This window comes from Crocuta crocuta, unplaced genomic scaffold (genome assembly GCF_008692635.1).
Source record: "Crocuta crocuta isolate KB4526 unplaced genomic scaffold, BGI_CrCroc_1.0 scaffold102, whole genome shotgun sequence".
NCBI lineage: Eukaryota > Metazoa > Chordata > Mammalia > Carnivora > Hyaenidae > Crocuta > Crocuta crocuta.
This window is the reverse complement of record NW_027530019.1, coordinates 5,494,921-5,519,162: the sequence shown is the minus strand read 5'-3', so window position 1 is coordinate 5,519,162 and position 24,242 is coordinate 5,494,921. Positions and strand designations below refer to the sequence as shown.

The 24,242-nt window shown below is 36.9% G+C and overlaps 1 protein-coding gene across 1 annotated transcript in view; it reads right to left on the bottom strand.

The window, feature by feature from the left end:
* Positions 1-591: 591 nt before the first annotated feature.
* CEP152 (centrosomal protein 152) overlaps positions 592-24,242 on the bottom strand; it is a 99,750-nt gene continuing 76,099 nt past the window's right edge. The window contains exons 20-27 of the mRNA XM_077764453.1: positions 22,987-23,637; positions 19,801-19,942; positions 15,608-15,775; positions 12,106-12,202; positions 11,232-11,335; positions 8,858-9,014; positions 8,505-8,608; positions 592-1,920 (exon numbers count right to left, since the gene is read on the bottom strand). Of these exons, the coding sequence (XP_077620579.1) occupies positions 887-1,920; positions 8,505-8,608; positions 8,858-9,014; positions 11,232-11,335; positions 12,106-12,202; positions 15,608-15,775; positions 19,801-19,942; positions 22,987-23,637 (2,457 nt within the window). The 3' untranslated portion in view covers positions 592-886. The remainder of the gene's footprint in view (positions 1,921-8,504; positions 8,609-8,857; positions 9,015-11,231; positions 11,336-12,105; positions 12,203-15,607; positions 15,776-19,800; positions 19,943-22,986; positions 23,638-24,242) is intronic.

Here is a 24,242-nt window from a genome sequence, read left to right as displayed (position 1 = left end):
AATCCTCTGGCTATCACAGGAGATGTGAAATAATGCAAATGTCAGCTAAAAAGAAATTCAGATTAATATTTTAAATAATGAAACCAGAACACAATTATATTTTGTGGCTATCTTGCAATACTTCTTTTCCACTAACTGCAAGCAAGGATCAAAATTTGGAGTAGCTAGGGGCACCTGGGTGGCTTAGTTGGTTAAGCGTCCGACTTTTGCTTAGGTCATGATCTCATGGTTCGTGGGTTTGGGCCCCGCGTCGGGCTCTGTGCTGACAGCTCAGAGCCTGGAGCCTCTTTCAGTCTGTGACTCCCGCTCTCTCTGACCCTCCCCTGCTCACGCTGTCTCTCTCTCTCTCTCCTAGAAATAAACAACAACAAGAAAAATCTATTCAAAATTTGGAGTAGCTATTTCCAGGAAAAGCATGTTGAGTAAGTCTACAGACCCATTAAACATGGCTAATTACAAACATTAAATTTGGTTGACTGTACATACAAATCATCAAGATTTATATTTTATTCTGGATGAATTTCAAACATGCCAATATAACGTTTCTAATTACAAAAGAATCCATGACAATTCTATAGACCATATGCAAGTTTATTTAAATAATGTAACATCGCACAGAAAGCTAATTTATAAGTATAAAAAGAGATGGTTTGGCAACCACATATAAAGCACCATACTGAAGCAGATTACACACACACCATCAGGCCTTTGGAAGATTAAGGCACCATTAATATTTCAAGTAATTTTATGAGAATATCTTGTTCATATGATAGATGTTATTAAAACATCTCAAAATAGAGAGAGCCCACAATTTTTCAGTATGAAGTCTTCCCTTCCAGTTTTCTTGTCAATATATTAATGATTCTTCTTAAATACTGTACAACAATTAGTCTAGATTGACAAAGGGGCTATCAAAGCCACTATCTTGTTGGCTAGACAGAGGAGCAATTAAGTTTCTCGAAGGCTGCTGATACACTGATGATGGTACTGTATTGCTCAGTTTTTTGAAATCTGACTTTACTAGATCAACCTTAGGATGAGGTGTGTGGCTCAGAGTCATAGTGATCTCTGGTTGGGAACACAGGATTTCTTCTGACAGGTCTGAAGTGTGACCACTCTGACATTTCATTGGTTGACAAATCACATCATTTTTCTCTGTATCTGACAAACAACTGGCTGCTGAAAAGTGTTTGAAATTAACATATTCAGCTGGTAAATCCAGAGTTTCTTGTGGTATACCATGTAAAAATGACACTTCGTGACTGTCGCAGGGTAAAGTAGCATTGTTGGAATGCCAGCCTGTGGAGTCATCAAAGTCCCCTCCATCCTTTACTGGAGTTTCCCAAACACCCAAACTTTGACTTTTCTCAGATGCAGCATTTCCACTTTCCATTAGCGGATTGCACTTATAAACTTTTAAACCGCGTCTCTCATTAGGACCTTGAAAAGCTGTATGTGTGGATCCAGATTCAGAAAGACTAGGGGTGTATCTAGGTGAGGGTTTATTTCCGAAGGATCCAAGAAAGGGGTATGCAGTGGAATGCTGAAGTGATTCAGAGCCAGTATCACTGCGGTCTTTCTTCTTCTGCAAACCAAAGTCTTTTTCACCTTCATACAGAACAAACTCAGGAGAAACATCATTTGGCAAAATGTCTAGGTGTTTGTAAGTGTTTTCCCCAAACTGAGAGTCTGACTGTGACTCTTTGGAACCCATGTGCTTTACATCCCCGTGCTCTCCATCTGCTAACCGCCTTCGTAGGTTACAAGTAGCCCTTCTCTTAGGAACTTGGTCACACATACGCCTGGGAATACTTTGTACACTGTTTGATTTGCTTTCAGTGTGAGGCACTGTATTCTGATTCACATCATTTCTTTTTGATTTTTCAACTCCGGTCGGCATCTCCGAAGTCAGAGGTAGTACTATTACATCCAAGGGAACACAATTAGGGGAAAACAAAATGAGGATAAAATTAACATTGAAAGAGGAAGAAAAAAATCACATTTTTATGTATTTCCAAAGAATGTATATAGTTTCATCATTCTCAAAGAAAATACATCAATGCTGAACATTTAAAAATATTCTTTTACAAATTGGCATTGAATCAAGTTAGGTAATTGTTATTGAAATCTGACATTATTGTTATGCATCTGATCAATGCAACAGATCAATGCATCTGATCCTGCAACAGATATTCTAGCATTGCAGGAGCCAACTGCAAGTTTCCAATTCTGTTCTGATGAAGAAAATTTGCTAGAAGAAACCCCAACACCCAACAACTACATAGGCATACCACCTCTGTACACACATATACAGTAAAAAGCTAAAACAGAGTTTCTGATTTAAGCTAGCTAAGATACTAAATCTGATCAGAGGCAAAGCAGCCACATACCATAAAATCAGAGGCATATCTCAGAGAAGTGTACCTTGGTCCCTACAGTGTGAAAAGAGTGTGCTTCTATTGGGGATGTTCACAGTTCACAGTTGCCCCAAATCATTAATACCCAAGGTTCATGTCACCATTCTTAAATTTACACAAATAACCTTTATGCTTTTTTGAAGAATGTTTACCAATATCAGACTTGTGAATTCTTGAACAATCTCTGCTTCAAGCTTTCCAGAAGTTCAAAAACCCAATTTCCCACAGACAGGTTCAAAATCTCCCAGTGTGACAGGAAATTCATCAATTTTTTCACACATTTCCATCAGCTTTTTCTTTATATATTCTAAAGCTACTTTATCATGAACAGAAAGAACCCATTTGTAGGTTCTTTAACATTATCAACTGTCACTTTAATCTCTTTCAATGTGAATTATAATTTGCTTAATGCTGTATTTAACTTATAACTTATCTACTATCAACACTGCACTGCTTGGTATATTATTATCTCCTCCATTTTCGATTTTTAATTTTGTTCTTATAGAGATAACATATGTCTGGGTTTTTAAAAAATGAAAATTATGGCCTTTTAATAAGTGAGTTTAAACTATTCACCTTTAGGGTGATTGCTAATGTTTTATGCTACAATAATTTTCCATTTATCAATGCTTTCTAGTTGTATTTTGCCTCTCGTGATTCTGTTACATTGAAAACCTTTTCTTCTGAGTTTTTCCCCTACTACATTGAAAGTTATATATTCCATTTCTCCATTGGTTAAATTTTAATATACCTAAATATACCTACTTAAACTTGTATTTTTCTAGCAATGGCTGGAGTTAACAGTAAGTATATCTTTTCCTTGAAAATAGGAAACCTTTCAGCATATTGTTAGTTTCCTCTATAATATGCTCTTACATCCTTTTGAAAACACTATACTTTTCCAGCATTCTCAGATCTTTCTCTTCTGTGAATTCTGTTTCCAAAGGGATAAGTTCTGTTGGTTTTTGGGGTTTTTTTTGGCCTTGTCTTCTTTTGAGTTAGGTATCTTTTCATGGTGCTGGCTTTCTATAGATAATTTGATGATTCTTGGTTGAGTGCTTATCTTTTTTAAAAAACTTTTTTTTAACATTTATTTATTTTTGAGAGACAGAGCATAAATGGGGGAAGGGCAGAGAGTGAGGGAGACACAGAATCCAGGCTCTGAGCTCTAAGCTGTCAGCACAGAGCCCAACACAGGGCTCGAACCCACAATCTGTGAGATCATGACCTGAGCCAAAGTTGGACGCTCAACCGACTAAGCCACCCAGGCGCCCCTGAATGCGTATCTTTAGATGTTCTGAGTATGGCATCTGCTTGTTTAAAAAAGTTGAGAGTGTAGGGGCGCCTGGGTGGCTTAGTCGGTTAAGCGTCCGACTTTTGCTTAGGTCATGATCTCGCGGTTCGTGGGTTCGAGCCCCGCGTCGGGCTCTGTGCTGACTGCCAGCTCAGAGCCTGGAGCCTGTTTCAGTCTGTGACTCCCTCTCTCTCTGGCCCTCCCCTGCTCACGCTGTCTGTCTCTCCTAGAAATAAATAAAACATTTAAAAAAAAAAAAAAAGTTGAGAGTGTAGTGGAAGGAAGGAGCTGCAGGGCAGAAAGACCCAATAGCTGGTGCTTTGGGCATGTGGACTCAGCAAGTTCCTCCTTGCTGTAACTAGCCATCTAGAGCCTTGCTCTGTTCTGAGACTCCTTGTTCCTGTTGCCCTTACTCCACCCCAATACTGGGGCTGGAGAAGGGAAAAGAGAAGAATGATGAAGAGGGTGACCCCACGTGGTTCCTGTTGCTCTGGAACACGTGCCAGCCTGCTGCCTCACTGGCAGCCCCTAGGTGTACTACTTCTACGACATACTGCCTTCATATGTGCCACAGTTTTGATAGTGCTCCTGCCTGTAGCTCTCCTCTTCTGGCAGTTTTGAACTGAGGTTTCAATCTTCAGGCTTATACAGTTTTCTTTCTTTCAGGGATTTCTGAGAGCTTCCAGCCTATCAATTATTTAACTTTCTACTTTTTAATTATTTATGTATTTTAAAAAATGGAAGTACAGTTGCCATGCAGTACTATGTTAGTTTCAGGCATGCAACACAGTGATTCAACAGTTCTGTGCACATGCAATGCTCACTGTAATAAGTGTAATTACAATCTGTCCCCATACAAAGCTATTATAATACTACTGAGTATATTCCTTATCCTGTACTTTATATCCCTGTGACTTATTTTATAACTGGAAGCATGTATCTCTTAAACTCCTTCACCAGTTTCACCCACCCCCCCCTCCTTGCCCTCTGGCAAACACCAGTTTGTTCTCTGTATTTATTAGACTATTTCTGTTTGTGTATGTGTTTGTTTTGCTTTTTAGAATGCACATATAAGTGAAATCATATATTATTTATCTTTCTGTCTGACTTATTTCACTTAGCACAATACTCTCTAGATCCATTCAGGTTGTCACAAATGGGAAACATTTATTTTTTTATGGCTGAGTAATATTTGTGTGTGTGTGTGCATGCGCGCGTGTGTGTATCAAGTCTTCTCTGTCCATTCATCTAGATGGATGCTTAAGTTGGTTCTGTTATCTTGGCTATTGTAAATAATGCTGCAATACACATAGGGGTGCATATACCTTTTAAAATTAGTGTTTTTGTATGTTGGGGGGGGGGTAAAAACCCAGTAGTGCAATTACTAGATTGGAAGGTAGGTCTATTTTTAGTTTTTTGAAGAACCTCTATACTATTTTCCACAGAAGCTGCACCAATTTGCATTAACACCAACAGTGGAAGAGGGTTCCTTTTTCGTTACATCCTCGCTAACATTTGTTACTTATGTTTATGTTTTTGGTTTTAGTCGTTCTGAAGGTGTGAGTTGATATCTCATTGTAGGATTTTTTTTTTTTTTAACGTTTATCTATTTAGTTTAAGATGGAGGGAGCATGAGTTGGGGAGGAGGAGAGAGAGATGGAGACAAAATCCCAAGTAGGCTCCATGCTGCCAGCGCAGAACCTGATGTGGAGCTCGATGTCACAAACCGTGAGATCATGACCAGAGCAGAAACCAAATGAGCCCCCCAGGCAACCTCTCATTGTAGTTTTGATTTGTGGTTCCCTGATGATGAGTGATGTCGAGCATCTTTTCATGTGTCTGTTGGCTATCTGAGGGTCTTCTTTGGAGAAATGTCTGTTCATGTCTTCTGCCTATTTTTAATTGGATTATTTGTATTGTGGATGTTGAGTTGTAGAAGTTCTTTATATTTATTTTGGATATCCCTTTATTGGACATTTATTTGCAAATATCCACTATCATTCAGGAGGTTGCCTTTTTGTTTTGTTATTTCCTTTGCTATGCAGAAACTTTTTTGTTTTGATGTAGTCCCAATAACTTATTTTTGCTTTTGTTTTCCTTGTCTGAGAAGACATCCAGAAAAAAGCTGGTAAGGCCAATCTCCAAGAGACTACTGTTTATGTTTTCCTTTAGGAGTTTTATGGTTTGAAGTCTTACATTTATTTAGGTATTTAATACATTTTATTTTTGTATTAAGAAAATGCTTATGAAAGTAATGCAGTTTCATTATTTTGCATGTAGCTGTGCAGTTTTACCATCATTAAAGAGGCTGTCTTGGGTGCCTGGTTGACTCAGTCAGTTAAGCATCCAACTCTGGATTTCAGCTCAGGTCATGATTTCACAGTTCGTGAGATCAAGCCCCATGTTGGATTCTGTGCCAACAGCATGGAGCTTGCTTGGGATTCTCTCTCTTTGCCCTTTTCTCATCCTTTCTCTCTCTCTCAAAATAAATATTTACAAAAAAAAAAAAAATAAGAAAGAAAGAAAGAAAAGAAAGACTGTATCTTCCTTATTGCATGTTCTTGCCTCATTTGTAATAGGTTAATTGACCATATAACCATGACTTTATTTCTGTAGTCTCTATCCTGTTTCATTGGTCTATGTATGCTTTTGTGCCAGTACCACAATGACTGATTACTAAAACTTTGTAGTATAGCTGGAAGTCTGGAAATGTGATATATCCAGCTTTGGTCTTCTTTCTTAAGACTGCTTCTGCTATTCAGGGTCTTAAGTAGTTCCATATAAATTTGAGGATTATTTGTTTTAATTTTGAAAAAATACTTTGACACTTTGGGATTGCACTGAATCTCTAGACTGCTTTGAGCAATATGGGCATTTTAACAATATTAATTCTTCTAATCCATGAGCATGGTATATCCTCCCATTTCTTTATGCCATTTTCAATTTCATCCATGTCTTAAAGTCTCTAGAGTACAGGTCTTTCATCTCCTTCATTAAATTTATTTTTAGGTATTTCATTCTATTTGATGCAATTATAATGGGATTATTTTCTTAATTTCTCTTTCTGATACTTTATGAATCTATACAAACACAACAGATTTTTGTATATTAATGAAAAACAATTTTTTTAATGTTTATTTACTTTTGAGAGAGAGAGAGAGAGAGAGCAAGCGCACAAGTAGGGGCGGGGCAGAGACAGAGAGGGAGACACAGAATCCAAAAGAGGCTCCAGGCTCTGAGCTGTCATCACAGAGCCCAACGTCGGGCTCAAGCTCAGGAACAGTGAGACCATGACCTGGGCCAAAATTGGACGCTCAACCAACTGAGCCATTCGGGTGCCCCTGTATATTAATTTTATATCCTGCAACATTACTGAACTCATTTATTAATTCTAGTCATTTTTTGGTGATGGCTTTAGGGTCTTCTATGTATTGTATCATGTCATCTACAAAAAGTGAGAGTTTTGTTTTTTCCCTACCAATTTGGATGCTTTTCTTTCTTTTTCTTGTCTGACTGCTGTGGCTAGGACTTCCAGCACTATGTTGAATTAAGTGGTGAGAGTAAATATCTTTTGTCTTGTTGCTGATCTTAGAGAAAAAGCTTTCACTTTTTCATCAATGAGTATGATGTCAGTTGTGGGTTTGTCATATTGGTCTATATTATGTTGAGGTGTAATCCATCTTAACCCACTTTGTTAGGAGTTTTTTTTTTAATCATAAACAGATGTTGAATTTTGTCAAATATTTTCTGCATCTGTTGAGACGATCATATGGTTTGCCGTCTTCATTTTGTAAATGTGGTGTATTATGTAGATTGATTTGTGGATAATGAACCATCTTTGCATGCCCAGAATAAATCCCACTTGATCATAGTGAATGATCTTTTTCATGTGCTGTTGGGATTAGTTTGCTAATACTTTGTCAAGGATTTTTACATCTGTATTCATCAGAGTATTGGCCTGTAGTTTTCTATTTTTTATAGTATCTTTTTCTGGGTTGGTATCAAGGTATTGTTGGCCTCATAGAAATGAATTTGGATGCTTTCCTTCCTCTTGTATTTTTTTGGAATAATTTGAGGACAGGCATTAATCCTTCTTTAATGTTTGGTAGCATTCACTTGTGAATCCATCTGGTTGTGGGCTTATGTTTGTTGGAAGGTTTACAATTACTCATTCAATTTTTTTACTAGGAACTGGTCTTTTCAGATTTTCTATTTCTTCCTAATTCAGTCTTAAAAGATTGTATGTTTCTAGAAATTTATCCCTTTCTTCTAAGTTGTCCAATTTGTTGGCATATAATTTTTCATAGTAGTCTTTTACAATCCTCTGTATATTTGTGGTGTCAGTTGCTACTTCTCTTTCATTTCTAATTTTATATAAGTCCTATCTCTTTTTTTCTTGATGAGTCTGGCTAAAAGTTTATCCATTTTTCTTATGTCTTTAATAAACCAACTCTTGGTTTTGTTAATCTTTCTTACTATTTTTTTTAAATCTCTCATTTATTTCTGTTCTAATCTTTATCATTTTCTCTCTTCTACTAATTTTTTAAAAATCGCTTCTATCATTTCTAGGAATGAAAGTAACAAAAGAAAGTGGATGGATATGCTCAGTTTGTCTACTTGAGCTGCTGAAAATTCTATACTCTTTTTTTGAAAGTTTTCACTTTAAGTAAAACACAGCCACAACTTTATACATTAACTCACTCCTTACACTCCTTACTCTTTTTCATACGAGAAATATTAAATTTCTAAGAAACAAGGGGAAAAAAACCTTCAAGTGACTCATTTTGACATACCTGACTGTGTAGTTTTGTTCTGGGATTTATGAGAAATAGGCGTTTCCAGCAATTTTGCCATTGTAGCAAGTTTGCTAGCAGCATTCATAATCTTTTTCTCAGCCCTGTGGGGAATTCCAGAATATTAAATTAATAATAGTTTAAAGGAAAAAATGAGTTTCCTTAGCCCCAGGATTTCTGTTTTCCTATTAGTTCTGCCAATATCTAGGGTAGTACCGAGATGAGGCTCTCCTAGCCCCTAATGGCTGATCTTGCAGAAATAGTGAATTTCGTGGCTAAGGGAAATGTTTAGAAAATGACAACAGGATGTCCTGGTAGGCTCAGGACACACTGCTTGTTTAGACTGAACTCACCCTTCCTGTTCTCCATTATCCTGCAAAATCTGCTGGAGGCAAGTCAAGTAATATTTGCGCATCTTTCGGGCAGTTTCTTGACGTTCTCGCAATACCTCTGCTTTTACCATTTCCGCCGCTCTTTCCTTACTCTCCTGAATATAACGAAGCATATCACCTAGTGGGGAGGTGGGGGAGGGAGATGGTGGGGAGACAGGAATCCCCAAAAAATGCATGTTTACTAGCAGTTTTTCAAACACAGGAGAGGCAAACTTCAGATCAATTTTCTGGGAGATGAAGTGACAGGAGGTATAGCTTAAACATTATACTTTTCCACAATCATTAAAATGGAATGTTTCAGATCACCATTTTGGGAGACTCAGAGGAGAAATAACCTAAAGTCCTTTTAGGATGATGAAAGCCACATATGGTAAGGAAATAGCATATTCCCTAGGAAAACTTTGTCATATTCTAAAACACTAAGACAAGAAAATAAATATGAGATGCAGAAACTTACACATTTCAATGATGTATTATGTGTCTGATTAAGAGACGAAAAAAATATATATACAGAAAGGGTGAGGAAGAAAGGAAGAAAGAACCAGACACAGAAAGACAGAAGGGGGCAATATGAACCAGGGAGACTCAGATTTCTATTACTTATGCTCTGAAAAATCCATGTTTCAATATTATTCAATTCTTTAGGCAGCACTTAAGAGTAACTAAGTACATGTAATACTACAATCCATAAGAGATATGTACAAAACGCCAGGGAGAAGAATGAGACTTATGTTGCCTTCTGAAATTTACATTTAGAAAGAATTCACTGCTTTCAAGTTTTCTTTTTATCTTACATTGAGACTACCATTAAAGTTAACATTAAAGTTAGCATTTTTTTCTTTTACTAAAACTAGGGCTATGTCCTACCCCTAGAATATCACCATCTCTCCTATATTAAAGGTTCAATTCATAGAGGAATCTCCCTCAATAGCATTAAGCCTTTCCTGAAGATTAGATGTTCTATGCAAAAAATATCAACTGGAACACTATTTTTCATTATTTGAAGTGGGACAAATTAAAATGGAATACATGCCAACACAATGTCTAACCAATGTCTAAAATGTTAAACAAATATATACACACAAGTTAGCACATAAGTATGAAAAAATGCTTAAAATTTCACTTCCCAATTGATGCAACTGTTAACAAAAAGTTGCTTTGTTTGTATTTGCAGTAATATGGCCTCTGTTGGCACCAGCAACAATGGAGAAGCAAATTCTCTTCACTGATACTAAGTGGGCTTTGCAAAACATCTACACATGATTCTGATGATCTATCCTTATATTTGGAACTTAAGATACTTGCCACTCATTTTGTTAAAAATAAATGAAATTTTAAGAGGTGAACATACAGTTCTCCTGTATCAATGCCAGTTACTGTTCTGGGACATACATATATACAATCTACACAGTATTGTTTGTAATTAAAAAACAGAAGGTATTCCACTGAGAAAACCTAAACGAGAGAAGTGCTCTGCCAGGTATGCTGCATCGCCTCCTACTGCAAAGGACTCGATGAAAAGATTTATATGTATGATTTTATCCACTATCAAAATAATGACAAACAACAGAACCATGCCTAACTAGATCTATTTTCTATGGTCTTTAGAAAGATGGATATCATATGATCTCACTCCTATGTGGAATTTGAGAAACTCAACAAATGAATATAGGGGAAGGGAAGGAAAAGAAAGATAAAAAACAGAGGGAGGCAAACCCTAAGATTCTTAACTACAGAGAACAAACTGAGGGTTGCTGGAGTGGGGAGAAGACAGGGTGGGGGTGGGTTAAATGGATGATGGGCATTAAGGAGGGCACTTTTTGGGATGAGCACTGGGTGTCAGTTTTAAGAGATCAATCACTAGGTTTTACTCCTGGAGCCAAGATTACACTATATGTTAACTAGCTTGAATATAAATTAAAATAATAATAATGATAATAATAATAACAACAACAACAAAAATAAAACTGGGATTGTACAATATAGTTTGAGTTTATGGTAGAAAGTAATACTTGCTAATTTAAAACTCACATGACATTTTGTTTAGTTATTTAAGTTTTAAGATTATGTAATTTTCAGTTTGATATCAGTGCCCAAAACAGAAATAGAATAATTAATAATATAAAATACGTCTGCCCTCACGTCCCTTCCAAAAGATATTGGGCAAGAATTACCCTTTCCTGCCTAATTTAGAAAAGGTGTCACTCATCTCTTCTAAAAGCAGATAAGACCTCAGAACAAAATAGTTTGTAAATTCCCCCAAATTACTAGTGCTAGTAAGAAAAAAAAAGGTTTAGACAATCTTAAAATCCTGTAGCTCCCCTCAGGGACTTACGCTTAATTTTCTTTACAGCTTTAATGTACTGTCCACGAAGTTCTTCCAAGGCCTTGCCATTGCACAGCAGGCAAGCATTTTCAATAGCCCCTTCTGACAATGACCTAAAAATGAACCAAATATTGCAAACAGAGACCGTAAGCAAAAATATCTATCTATATATTCCAATAACATCCAACTAAGATGTGCTAAAAAAAAAAAAAAAAAAAAAAAAAAAAATCATATGAGGTCTCTACCATACATTTATTTAACATAGAAGAAAAATGGAAACAAATGTTATGGTCACTTAAATAAATCATGATAAATCCACAGGATGAAAATATATGTGGCAATTGAAAAGCACGTTATGGGAGAATATTTTATGACATATGGAAATGTTTATCTTAGAACATTAGGTTAATAAAAGGTTACAAAATAGCTTTCATAATAATCTCTATTTTTAAAACATGCATATGGATGTACAAAAGGGCTTAAATGACATAAAACAAGAGGTTAACAAAGGGTATCTGCTGAGAATAGGATTTTGGAAGATTTTCTTTTTTTATATTTCTTGCTGTATAACAAGACAAGTTTTATATTCCTGGTATATTATTAATATAATCGATATAAAAAATTAAAAATACTTAGAAAGAAACAATTTCTTTAAAACAGTAGAAGTCTGGGGCACCTGGGTGGCTCAGTCAGTTGACCATCCAACGTTGGCCCAGGTCATGATCTCAAGGTTTGTCCCTAGGTCGGGCTCTGTGTAGACAGCTCAGGGCCTGGAGCCTGCTTTGGATTCTGTGTCTCCCTCCTTCACTGCCCATTCCCTGCTAAGCTCTGACTCTCAAAAATAAATAAATGTTTAAAACAAATTTAAATAGTAAAAGTCTACCTTGGTGGTGTTTTGCAAAGTGCTTTCAGCTCTTCCAATTTACTTTTCATGTCATTGTTTTCTTCTATTAGTTCTTCAACAACTTTATTATTCTCTTCTAAGAAGGAAAATTAATTGTGGTCAATTAATCTTCTTTTCCTCAGTCTTCCTTTCCCTTAAGTTCTCGAGCAAATGTTTGTAGAGAACACTGTGGAAATTCCAGCTGCTCCCCATGTCATTCATTCCCTGATGAATCCTAGTGCCCACCACTCCCTATTCTGGTTTCTCAGTGCTTAAGATCTGTATTCCATCACCCTCATCTTGCTTGGGTCACACACTGCCCTGGAATAGGTTTCCAACAGCTTCATATGCATCTGTTCTGTTTCCCGGCTAAACTGAAGCTCCCTAGAAACATACCGGGTCTTCTAATTTCACAATCCGTATGCTCATATACATGATCATTGAACAAGCACTTCTATACAAAATAAAAAGAAAATCAAGCTTCAGTAGGTGTCACTTTCACAGTTAATGCAAGATTTTCAAATCTTTAAACTTTCAAAAAGAGGATGAGAGGAAACTGATGGAGTCCACCATCAGTGGACAGAGTGGAACAGAGAACAAAACATGAATTTCTGAGTGACAGAGACATGGGTTTAAATCTTAGCTCTGCTCCTTACTAGTTAAATGAGCTTGGGCAAATTACTTAAACTTTCTGAACCTTAAATTTTTTCATATGTCAAGTGGAGAGAGTATTACCTACTTTGAAGATAATAGAAATAGAATAATAAGTGCACTTTATATAAAGCCTGGCAATACCAACGTTTAATAGAAATGAACACGGCACACCATGTTTCCTACCCTCTCTCAACACGCCCTGTAAACTGAGTAATAAACCACTCTATTTCTCCTAGTGAGCGATGTTTTTTAATCACTTGTATGTTTTTAAATCACTCCCTCTTACTCCACCACTTTTCAATAAGTGCTACCAGCACCATGGAAAGTGGAATGTGAGAAACTGAAAAGAAGCAACCTTAGTAGCAAAAACATTATCAACTAGTAGATTTACATTAAGACAAAACTGAAATCAAACTATCAAATGACTTAAAATCTGGCCCCCAATCCCTTTTATCGGCCTATTGTTTTGAGCTAAATACCAACTTCTTGGATTATTTCTAAATCTGTGAATTATAGAAGACAGCCTCAAAAAGCACTATGCAGAAGAACTATGATCACAATGTATGGTGTTAAATATTACTTATGAATAATAATCTCACCCGGCTGCCTTTGTCATTTCACGATATAAAAGAAATATTCTTGACTTTCATCAAATTTTACAAGAGCTCATTTACTCTCCTGGCCCCTACCAAAGACCTAAGGATTACCACGGGAATTACAGTTGTTAAAATTTTTATCTCAAAATTCCTAAAATCCTTGCTTGCCTTCAAAGTAATTCTTAATCTATCTCTAACAGACTTGGTGAGCAGTAGGCGGAAGTGAAGCGGGAGGCTTCTCTTAATCAACAGTGTTTACCGAGTGTGCTATGTTGCCAGGTACTGTGCTGAGTGCTGGGTCAGGACTTGATCCTTGTCCCCATCAAGGCTACCCTCCAAAGGACAATACAGACAAAAATTAATTACAAGGATATGATAAGTGTTCGAAAAATCATAGGAGCTATGGGTCATGTCTAGCAGGAAAAGCTAACTAAGTCTGGGGTGGCTGGGAAAGCCTCCCTCAGGAAGCAGTGTACTGGCAGAGAGATGAGTAGGAGTTAGCCCGGCAATGTGATCAGGGTGGGAAGACAGATGTTGTGGTAAAGGGAGACGAAAACAGATGAGAGAGAGAAAAGAGACAAGGAGAGAATAAGAAGGCTGGGGCAAGATGAGGTGAAGGGGCTGGCAGATGGTGAATCATGAAAGGCTTCTTAAACAATGTTAAAAGGTTTGTACTTCCTACTGAGGACCAGATAAACCACAGAAAGACTTTCAACAAGAGAGTGCTGTGATCCAATTTACTTTTTTAGAAGATTATTCTTTGGGTGCCTGGGTGGCTCAGTCGGTTAAGCGTCCAACTTCCGCTTAGGTCATGATCTCGTGGTTCATGGGTTCGAGCCCTATGCTGGGCTCTGTGCTGACAGCTTGGAGCCTGGAGCCTGCTTCGGATTCTGTGTTCCCCTCTCTCTCTGCCCCTTCCCTGTTCATGCTCTCTCTCTCCCCCTTAAAAATAAATTTAAAAAAAAAAAAAAAGGACACTTTTGCTGCCTGATGGGGAATGGATTGGATAGGCAAGATTGGAAGCAGGGCCAGAAAGGGACTGCTGCCCAGGCGAATGAGAGTTGAAATGTAGAAAAAAAAGTGAACCTGTTCATCTGATCTTTTCTGGATGACACAATGATTTGGGACCCTTGCATTCAAATTCTTCATTCATGTAAACATTTATTATCATCTGACATGTAACGGGCATCCTGACTACAATGACGAAGATACAACATATTCCTTATACTCAGGAACATACAGGTTGGAAAAGGGTATCAGGCAAGTAACCATAAAATTAAGTACTGAATGGAAATAGAGGAGGAGCCAAGTGCTATGGGCCACATAGAAGTGGCCCATCTTACCCAGACTAGAAAAAAATCAAGAAGGGCTCTGCAGATAAGGCATCCTCTCAGCTGAATCCTAGAGGATGAGGAAGAGTTAGGCCAAAATGAGAATGAAAGGGTAAAGTGTAGAACAGAGTGACAACATTGTATGTAGGGTCCAGCAGTAAAATTCCTGACCAGCGGGGCCATCTGAATATTTCAAATGTACAGAGTATAGGGCACAGGAACATAAGTGGCTAGCAGAAGGTAAGAGGGAGTAACCTTAGAAGCCCAGTAGCCTCCTATCTTCAGAAGGGCAAGAGAAGATGGGAGAAGACACCCCTTTCGGACAATTTCCCTGACAGCACTGTGAAGGATGCCCATAGGTCTTCATGCCCGACTTTCCCCTCTGCCTAGAATGCTGTCCTCTTTGGCAAATGCCTTCATCTCTGAAGGCTTAGTCAAGCCTTCCTTAACTCTAATAGGAGAAAGAGTTAATTAACATCCTTTCTTCCAAGTTTACATAGACACACCGCCAGAACTGCTCAGTGCTGCAATTATTTATTAATCTGCTTTTAGTTCTCTTTATTTGATGATAACCTTTTTGAAGGAAGGAAACAGAGTCTTCTACATCTATATCAGAACTGAGTTCTGTCTGATGCATTCACTGCTGTGTCTCTAGAGCCTAGAACATTGCCTGACACAGACTGGGCACTCGATATCTATTTAATCCAAAAAGGAAGAAAGGAATGTGACCTTTTAGTCAGAGTGCCAATTTTCCTTTGTAGTTCAGTAATAACTATTTGGTTAGTAAAAATAAGGTCCAAATTAGTTTACATTAATCGTCAAAGAGAATCAGTGCCGACATTAACTAAAGTGTCACGTTTGAACATTTCAAGGATCAGTGAGATTTACAAGATCAGTAGTAGTGCTACTTTCAATGCTAACCTCCAATTTTTTCCACTACAGCTTTGTGCTTCCTTTCTAAATGCTGAAGATGCCTACAGCATTTCTCCAGTTTTCTTTTCAGATCTTGACATTCCTGCTTTGCCTTTTCAAGTTCTTGGAAGCAGGGTCCACAGCATGAATCCTTAATTTCAAGGATCTTTTTCTTATCTGTAAAAATTAAATGATAGCAAACTTTTATATCAATTTAGATTAAGAACTAAAAAAGGAAGGAACTAAGATGTGCTAAAAAAAAGGAAGGAAGGAAGGGAGGAAGGAAGGAAGGAAGGAAACCAGGTGACAGGACTAACGGTGACAGTGTAACTGAAAAGAACATGATGCTTGAGAGAGAGAGAGACCCGGGTTTAAATCTTTACTTACTGGCAGTGTGCCTTGGAGTATATTATATAACCTGAGACTTAGTTTTTTAAAATGTAAAATTAAATAATGCCATCTATTTTAAAAATTGCTGTGAAACATAATGCTCAGTTCTTAGTATTGAATACCATTCCCCACAACAAGGCACCAAGGGTCTTCAAGAAATGGCTAACTCCAGTACTGGGACAAGGTATTTACAAGACAAATGCCAAAGAGAAATTCCTGAAAAACACAGGCATGTCACAAGAACACTGGAGCCAGTTTGAAAGGGCTCCACTAGCTGAATATGAGACAATTTGAACACTGGGTATACTAATGAATTACAAAATATTCTTTAAAAATAGGAATTCCTGAGTCCTACCAATAGTCCTACCCATAATGGAATGGATGGAAAGATAAATAAGTAGGTTAAGCTGGAAGGTCGGTAGGGAGATGGACTGATGGGCAGATTGGTAAGGGAACAAAAAGCCAAATAACTATACCAACTAACAGGAGGATGCACAATTATAACATGCCAAGTGCCAAGTTGGTGAAAGCAGAGGGAAGTCTGCAGCTAGAAAATTCATAAATTTTCAACCACCACAGTAAAGACTGGGTCAGACAAGCATCACCAATGATTGCTAAACATAGGTGAAAGTTTTCACGAAAAGGGCATTTCATGGTCTTAGAAGTGTCTTAAAAGTGTCTCCACACAGATTGCTTATTAGTTATGAAGGGGAGGGGGAACCCAAATGAACTTCACCAATAAAAGACAAATGGACAGTGGGCGCCTCCACATGTGATAACACATCACCTATGCAGTGTACCAGCCAAGGAAACAAAACCTGAATCTAATTATGAAGAGAAATCAGAAAAACTCAAAATGAGGAAAGTTCCAAAAAATCTAGGGGATGGGGTGGAGCGTGGGGTCTTTCAAAAATGTCAATGTCAGAAAAGTCAAAAAGAGGGTGTGGAAATATTTGAGACTAAAAAGACATGACATCTAAGGGTAATACCGGACCCTGGACAGATTTTTGTACTGCAGAGGGGAAAATAATGAAAGCCACTATTGGGTCAGTCGACAAAATCAGACAGAACCTGAAGAACAGATTGATACAATATTTTCATTGAATGTTAAATATGCTATACTAAGGTTATAAAATAAAAAGTTTCTATTTTTTGAAAATATACACTTAAGAATTTAAGACTTAAAAGGGCCCAATGTATAGAACATCTTCAGATGGTTCAGGAAAAAGATGAAATGTTCACATACACATACATACATACATACACACAGAAGAGCACAAAATAGTATAAAACATTATTAACATACGTATCTAAGTAAAGGGTATATGAATGTTATTGGCAACGATTTTTACTTTGTAACTTTTCTGTAAGTTTAAATTGTCTTCAAATGAAAAAAAAGATGTAAAACTGTCAGGAGGACATGGCGCCCAGGTGGATCAGTCAGTTAAGCATCCAACTCTTGATTTCAGCTCAGGTCATGATCTCATGGTTCAAAAGACGGAGACCTGCATTGGGCTGCACACTGTAGATCCTGCTTTGGATCCTCTCTCTACCTCGGTCTCCGCCCCTCCTGCACTCACGTGTGTGCACGCACACTCATTCTCACTCTCTCAAAATAAGTTTAAAAAAAATAAAACTGTCAGGATGTATACGTGCATAAAAATGTTGTGGCACAGTACCTGGCATAGATTGGCAATGCAGTAAATAACAGCTGTTGCTATTAGTAATATATAGAATTGTTTAAATGAAATGCTACACAAAAATAATACAAAAATACATTACTATTAATGTAATTGATATAATTAAGTAGGAACACAAACTGGTACAGGGTCAAGAGCCAATACCCAAAATGTTGATGTAAGATCATTGGTCCAGCAATAGTATTCTTAGCTCTTTCCTGACCTTAGTTTCATTTAAATAGTGCCATTTATGTCCAGAAGCATCAAAGAATTCATAAAGCATCACATCACTACATACAAGGCAATTATATTTTTCATTTAAGATATTGTTGTAAAACTAGAAACCAGGCAAATGACCACTGACAGCAGAATAAATTATGGTATACTCGCAGAATGGAATACTACACAGAAATATGAATGAACTAGAGCTACATGTATTAACAGACAAATCTCAGAAGCTTGATATTAAGTGGGAAAAAAGCAAGTTACAAAGACTACAATAAATAGTAAGCCATTTTTATAATGTTAAAAGACAAGATAGCAAGCAGCTTTTACAGGATACTTATATTTGGTCAAAACATAAAGAAAAGCAAGAGAATAGTTTTTAAAAATTAGAATATTTGTTACCTTGGCTTGTAATGAAGTTACAGGGATGGGATTGGGGTCAAATACACAAGGGTCTTCAACGGTACTGGTGAAATTCTAGCTTTTAAGTCAAACAGTGGGTTCCTGGTTGCTAGCCTTCATAACTTGTATGCACATCACATATTTTCTTTGCATGTATCAAGAATTTGATAATATTTAACTTACTTAGAAAAATGATAAGCGGCTATAACAGTTAACAATGGTGGTAGTCCTCTCTAATGAATCTGTTAATGTGTTTTGTTTTTAGGGGGAAAAAAAAGAAGAAAGAAAAATCCTTTTGTAGTCTGATTTGTCTGAAGTAAAAATTAATTTCTGTCACATTGATGGGACTTCCCAAAGCCGAATAATATCTAAAACTGGTTTCTACCCATTTTATAAAATTTTTAAAAATTCTCTGGTTATTCTGAATATAACAACAGACCTACAATCACACTAAAAAGAAACAAAATACAAATCACAAGTTAAGGTAGTATTCCCATACACCTAATTAACAATAAGATGTTTTCAACCACCTAGAATCTAGAAAGGAAAAAAGGGTCTATGGACAATGAGGAAAAGAATTGTCAACTGACTTCTTAGGAAAGGCAGAAGTCCTCCAAGATTCTGCTAAGATTACCTACTAAATTAAAAACTGTGGAAACTAAGGTAATTGACCTAGTACATATGAGTTGTTCTGGCAATTCTTAGTTCTTTTCTAAGAACTAAGAAACAGAAGGAGTGGGTGTGTGTTTGTATGTGGAGGGAAGGAGCAGGCTGCAAGATCTCAATATTTTAAAAAGGAGTGGAACGAATAAAGGATATGTCAGTTCCCGACTCAGAATTCTCAATGGCCAGGCAACATATGCCCAATCAGTATTCCTTGGTGAGCTCTGGATATGTCAGGTGGCTACGGTACAATACAGTGATTCTTTCTCATAAAAACAACTCTAGGTCATCATGGAAACGTTAAACCCTTAATTTACCAAATATTCAAGAAACACAAACTATGTGCCATTCACTCTCCCACGTGTTGGAGAGGAAGAGATAAAACACTGGTCCTGCTCTCAAGAAACTCACAAAGAAATCAGAAAACCCCTCTTCAGAAAGATTTCCATTTTACAAAGGTTGAAATAAACTTCAATAATTGGAATGAAAAGGTCCCAGTTATTTGGCAATTCTTTTATGTGAAACCCGTAATGTCTCAATAAAGCCAGAGAATAAAAACATGACTGTTACATTAAAATTCTCATTATTCTCCTTATAATAAGAACTACTTAGAAAAGGAAGGAAGACCATGAAAAGATAGAATTAAAAGGGTCTAAAACGGCCTTGCCTCCCAAATGCAAAATTAAGTCTAGGGAAAAGACACAGATTAGGTAGGAGTGATACCACCCACCTGTTCGCTCAAAAAAGCTGTACACATCTTTGATTTCCTTTTACCCTCAAATCACCCCTCTGGAACTGTGATTGTGAATGTTACGAAGACCAGTAGGAATAAAATCCCATTACCAGCTTCTACTTCTGTTTCTTGCGAGGCCAAGGACCGAGCACAGTGTCCAAAAGTAGGTGCAGGAAGGACGGCCGGCACTCCAGGGTCTCCTCTGCCAGTGACCTCTGTGGTAGAATCCTTAGAGATCCTGGCCAAATTTTTCTGAAAGAGATTATCTTCATGGTTAATGCCATGTAAAAATCTTTAAGCAATTCTCATGTAAAAATCTTTAAGCAAGTCTCTGTTTAGAATGCTAATATTAACAATACAAAAAGGAACACTATCTGAAAACACATCACCAGTATTTTTCTGAGGGTGTTACATGAATACTGTCATTACTATGAACTCGTCTCCTGTGGCCATAATTTTCAAATTAGACCATTATCTGACAGAGGACTAGTGGGCTGATTAGGAGACAGATAGGAGATACAGATTTTTGCACACATATGTGTGAGTTTAAGATATTTTAATAGTTTATGTGACCAAATCACAGGACATACTATGTGCATTCAGAATTGTTCCTGAATATTCAGAACTCTTTCACTGCAGCAGAGGTCAAATTCATTAGGAACTGTAATACCAACCACTGGTCTTCCATGAATTGAAAGTAACAGCAGTAAAAAACAAACAAAATCATTTACATAGTAGGTTACATTTCTTAATACTTTAATAAATACTGTCATTTTATAAGTTCAGTTGAATTCCAAAGTTAACGTATACATCTTACACAGGACTATTTCTCCTCTAACATCTATTGGACACTTTCTGTGTTCTAATCTGTTATGGTAGTTACTAAATTCATTAATGAGGAGACTTTAAGGCAATGTTTTCACTTTTTGGATACCTACTAAATCCCAAAGGAACAGAAGAGGTGATCTTGAGTAAGCTGCCCTATTTAATTACCTAAAACACACCATATATGCTTGATTCTACAAGCCTTGATTTTGATTATAAGAAACTTATTTAACTGGCTATTAGGAAACCTACCTACGATATGCGACAGAAGCAGAGATGAGCAGTTACAGAGAAAATGCAAATGGCAAGAGGCTATGGGGGCTGAGGCCAGAAGGAATAATGAAAGTTGAACCCTAAGGTAGATAGTGTTTCCAGTTTTGCTCAAAACTGGAGAAGGAGCCAAGATGACAGAAAACGCAGGAGCAGCAACCTTCTGGTCTTAGCTTTAACTTGACTTTGACGGTAAGAAAAGAGAGAACACACATCCTTAAATTTGCTTGGAAATTCTATTCCAATTGCTACTTCTGTTTTCTCTTTTCCATTATGACCTATTATATCAACATATTCTGATAAGGCATTTTCTTGGAAATACAGTTTTAATTCTTGATCATCTCCATTTTGAAAAAACTTTTGATCATCTTAGTTATTTCAATGAGGACTTGTTTTATAGATACCGATCATTTGTTCCTGTTTTAATTTTCATAAACAGTTCTAAAAACAACAAATTTAACCAATTATAATTCAGAGCTCTTCATATTTATGACACCTATATTGCAAACTTATAACCATTGCTTAAAATCATTGCTTTACCTCAAGGTCCTGAGCTGAGTTAGCTCTCAAACAGCAGAAGATCAAGAATTCTTCTGCAACACATGCCAGAGTAGGCATCTCAAAGGCATCCTTTCCCCAGGAATAGACTCTGCACCCACCCAACAAAAAGCTGCAAAAGTCTACGCTCTTAGCCAAAATATGTGACTCTCTGTCCCCACAGATATGTGAGCTACAGTAAGTCATATAGATGACCTTACCACTGTTTGTACAATCATAAATCCTCTAACAGAGACCCCAGGATTGATCCTATACTAATAGTAGAAGAAAGCTATCGTTTTCCTGATTTTTATAGCAGAGATTGTCTTTTCAGGAGAGCAAACTTGAAAGCATGTAACATGATTTTCCCACCATTGTTCGTGCTTAAAATTTGCTACAGGGAATTCTTAATTATTCTTTCCAAAATTTTTCAATAAAGCATTATAAGCATTATTCATGGAAGTCATCTTGCCCAGTTATTTCTACACTAAAAGCAACTCTTAACTAGTAAACACCTTTGTGAAATCAAGAATAATAGTATCATCTGGGGGGACTGGGGTGGGGTAGACTGATCTTTTGGGTAACCTATGGCTCTGAAATTCTGTACTATCTCAAATGTAGGATGCAGGAAGGCCAAGCTGTGTCATTCATATCCTATGAAACCCAAGGAATTAGACAGGCCACGGATTTATACCTTCTCTTTCAGTTAAGCAACTATAATATATGAGGTACACAGGTAGCAGACTAGTTACCCTCAAGTGTGAGATTGGAACTCAGACTTTTTTTTTTCCCAGCTTATAATACTTTTCAGTAAGTATTAATACCAAATGTTTAATCGTGGCCTTGAAAATCTTTAGTCATGATATCTTAATGAAACTTAACTCCCATGTCTCTTCAATCAGACAAACCTTATAATATTGGCAATGTTTTCTACCTCTAATTCCAAATGTTGAAATTGGCTGATCACATGGTATCATTCTGGATTTTTCATACATACCTCATTTCTTTAATCATAAGATAGGAAGACTTTGGTTCTATCAGATCTTCCACAGAAACTAAAAGCTGGTGTCAGAAACTACTTAGACAAGTAAAAGAATACAATTCATTCATTCTACATGCACACAGACAGTACATGAACAAAAATGACTTCAGAGTATTGTGTGAGTGAGCCACACCCCTGATTGCTTGTTTCTACATCCGTAGTTTTTGTACTTGGTTGGCATTTTTTTGCCTTTGTGACATAAATTCCTTGAGGACAAGAAACATGCTTCCAAACTCTGTAGAAGCTCTTAAGAAACTCTAGTTTAATACAATGCATATTTCTTGAAGTGGTCATGCCCAAAAAACAAAATTAGGAATGAGAGTTATTCAGTTTCTCAAAGCTCAGGCCCTTACAAAGAACAGCATATATTTTTAAGGAAAAAGACGTCTAGAGCCTGAAAGCTCTGCCTCATATTTGTGGCACTATGAAGAAGCAAAGCTTTTTTGGCAAAAAGAAATGAAATCCTTTGGATTTCCTACAAAAAGCTGTTAAGCCACTGGTAAAAACACAAGTTTTATGTCTATTAGACTGTAAAATGAAGAAAGGGAAAAATAACCACATGCAATTGCTATAAGCACCTCTGATGCTCATTAAGAGCTGTTTGCACTTATCAAGAACATACCTTTTCCCATTCAGAGTCAGTATTTTTTAGAGCCAGGGAGAGGAGATCTTGAAATGCTTTCTGTACGCAGGCCCTTAGTTTTTCAAAATATTGAGCAGACACCCATTTTGAAGAACAAGTTGACATGAGTTCCAAAAGTTGCTTGTTTTCTGAAGCACCGACGTGCTCCTGTTGGGTGTCCTTTAAGAGAAATTCGAGTACAGTCAGGATGTCTTCCTCATACTGATAGATTTCCAGTTGGATCCGCCTGGTTTCCTGCGTAGCCCATTCCCTACGACTCTGGTCTAGACATGCTTGCAATTCTGTCTCCTTCTGAAGAAGCAGTTCAGTTTTTTGTTTCACAAAGTCTTCTTTAGCTGCCGCAAGCACCTCATTAATTTTATTTCGATGATCATCTAAAAATTGCCGGTAATCTTCCTCATTTTGTTCTTGAATTCTGTGGATTTCTTCTTGCTTTTCTTTGTTCCACTCACTCCAGGCCTTTGCCAACTCAGCCCTGACAACCACAGGGACTTCCTCATTCTTTAACTCAAGCTCTCTCTGAAGAGAATGAATCTTCTCCTCCAGTTCCTTCTTAGGTATTCCATTTTTGTGCGTATTTTCAAGCTCACTTTTCCATTTCTCTTTAGCTTCGGAAATAGCAAATGATATCTAAAAGACAGAACAATATACGTTCAAAATTATTTATGCTCTCCCCATAACTATTTGGGATAAGACATTGTTCCTAAAATATATTATACTCAAAGATCCTCTCCATTTTAAATCACCTAATACTTTATGCTATATGTTCTTTTAAAAACATCAGTTTCTTGGGGCGCCTGGGTGGCTCAGTCAGTTAAGTATCCAACTCTTGGTTTCGGCTCAGGTCATGATCTTAAGGTTTCTGAGTTCGAACTCCACACGGGGCTCTACATCGACACTGCAAAGCCTGCTTGAGATTCTCTCTCTCTCTCTCTCTCTCAAAATACATAAATAAACCTAAAAAAATAAAATAAATAAAAAACATCTGTTTCTTGATGGAGAACTAGAAATTTAAACTCACCCCCAAAATTTTAATTATACAATTATCTAAAACTAATTTTGGGGAAAAATTCATATTAGTTTTACAAAGATATCGCCTCAAATTTCAAGTAAGGCCATGACAAATGAAGTATCTTTTATATGAAGTGAAAGCAACCTCATAAAAAAAATCTTATTATTACTTAGGTTTTTTTTTATTTATTTCTGAGAGAGAGAGAGAGAGAGAGAGAGAGAGA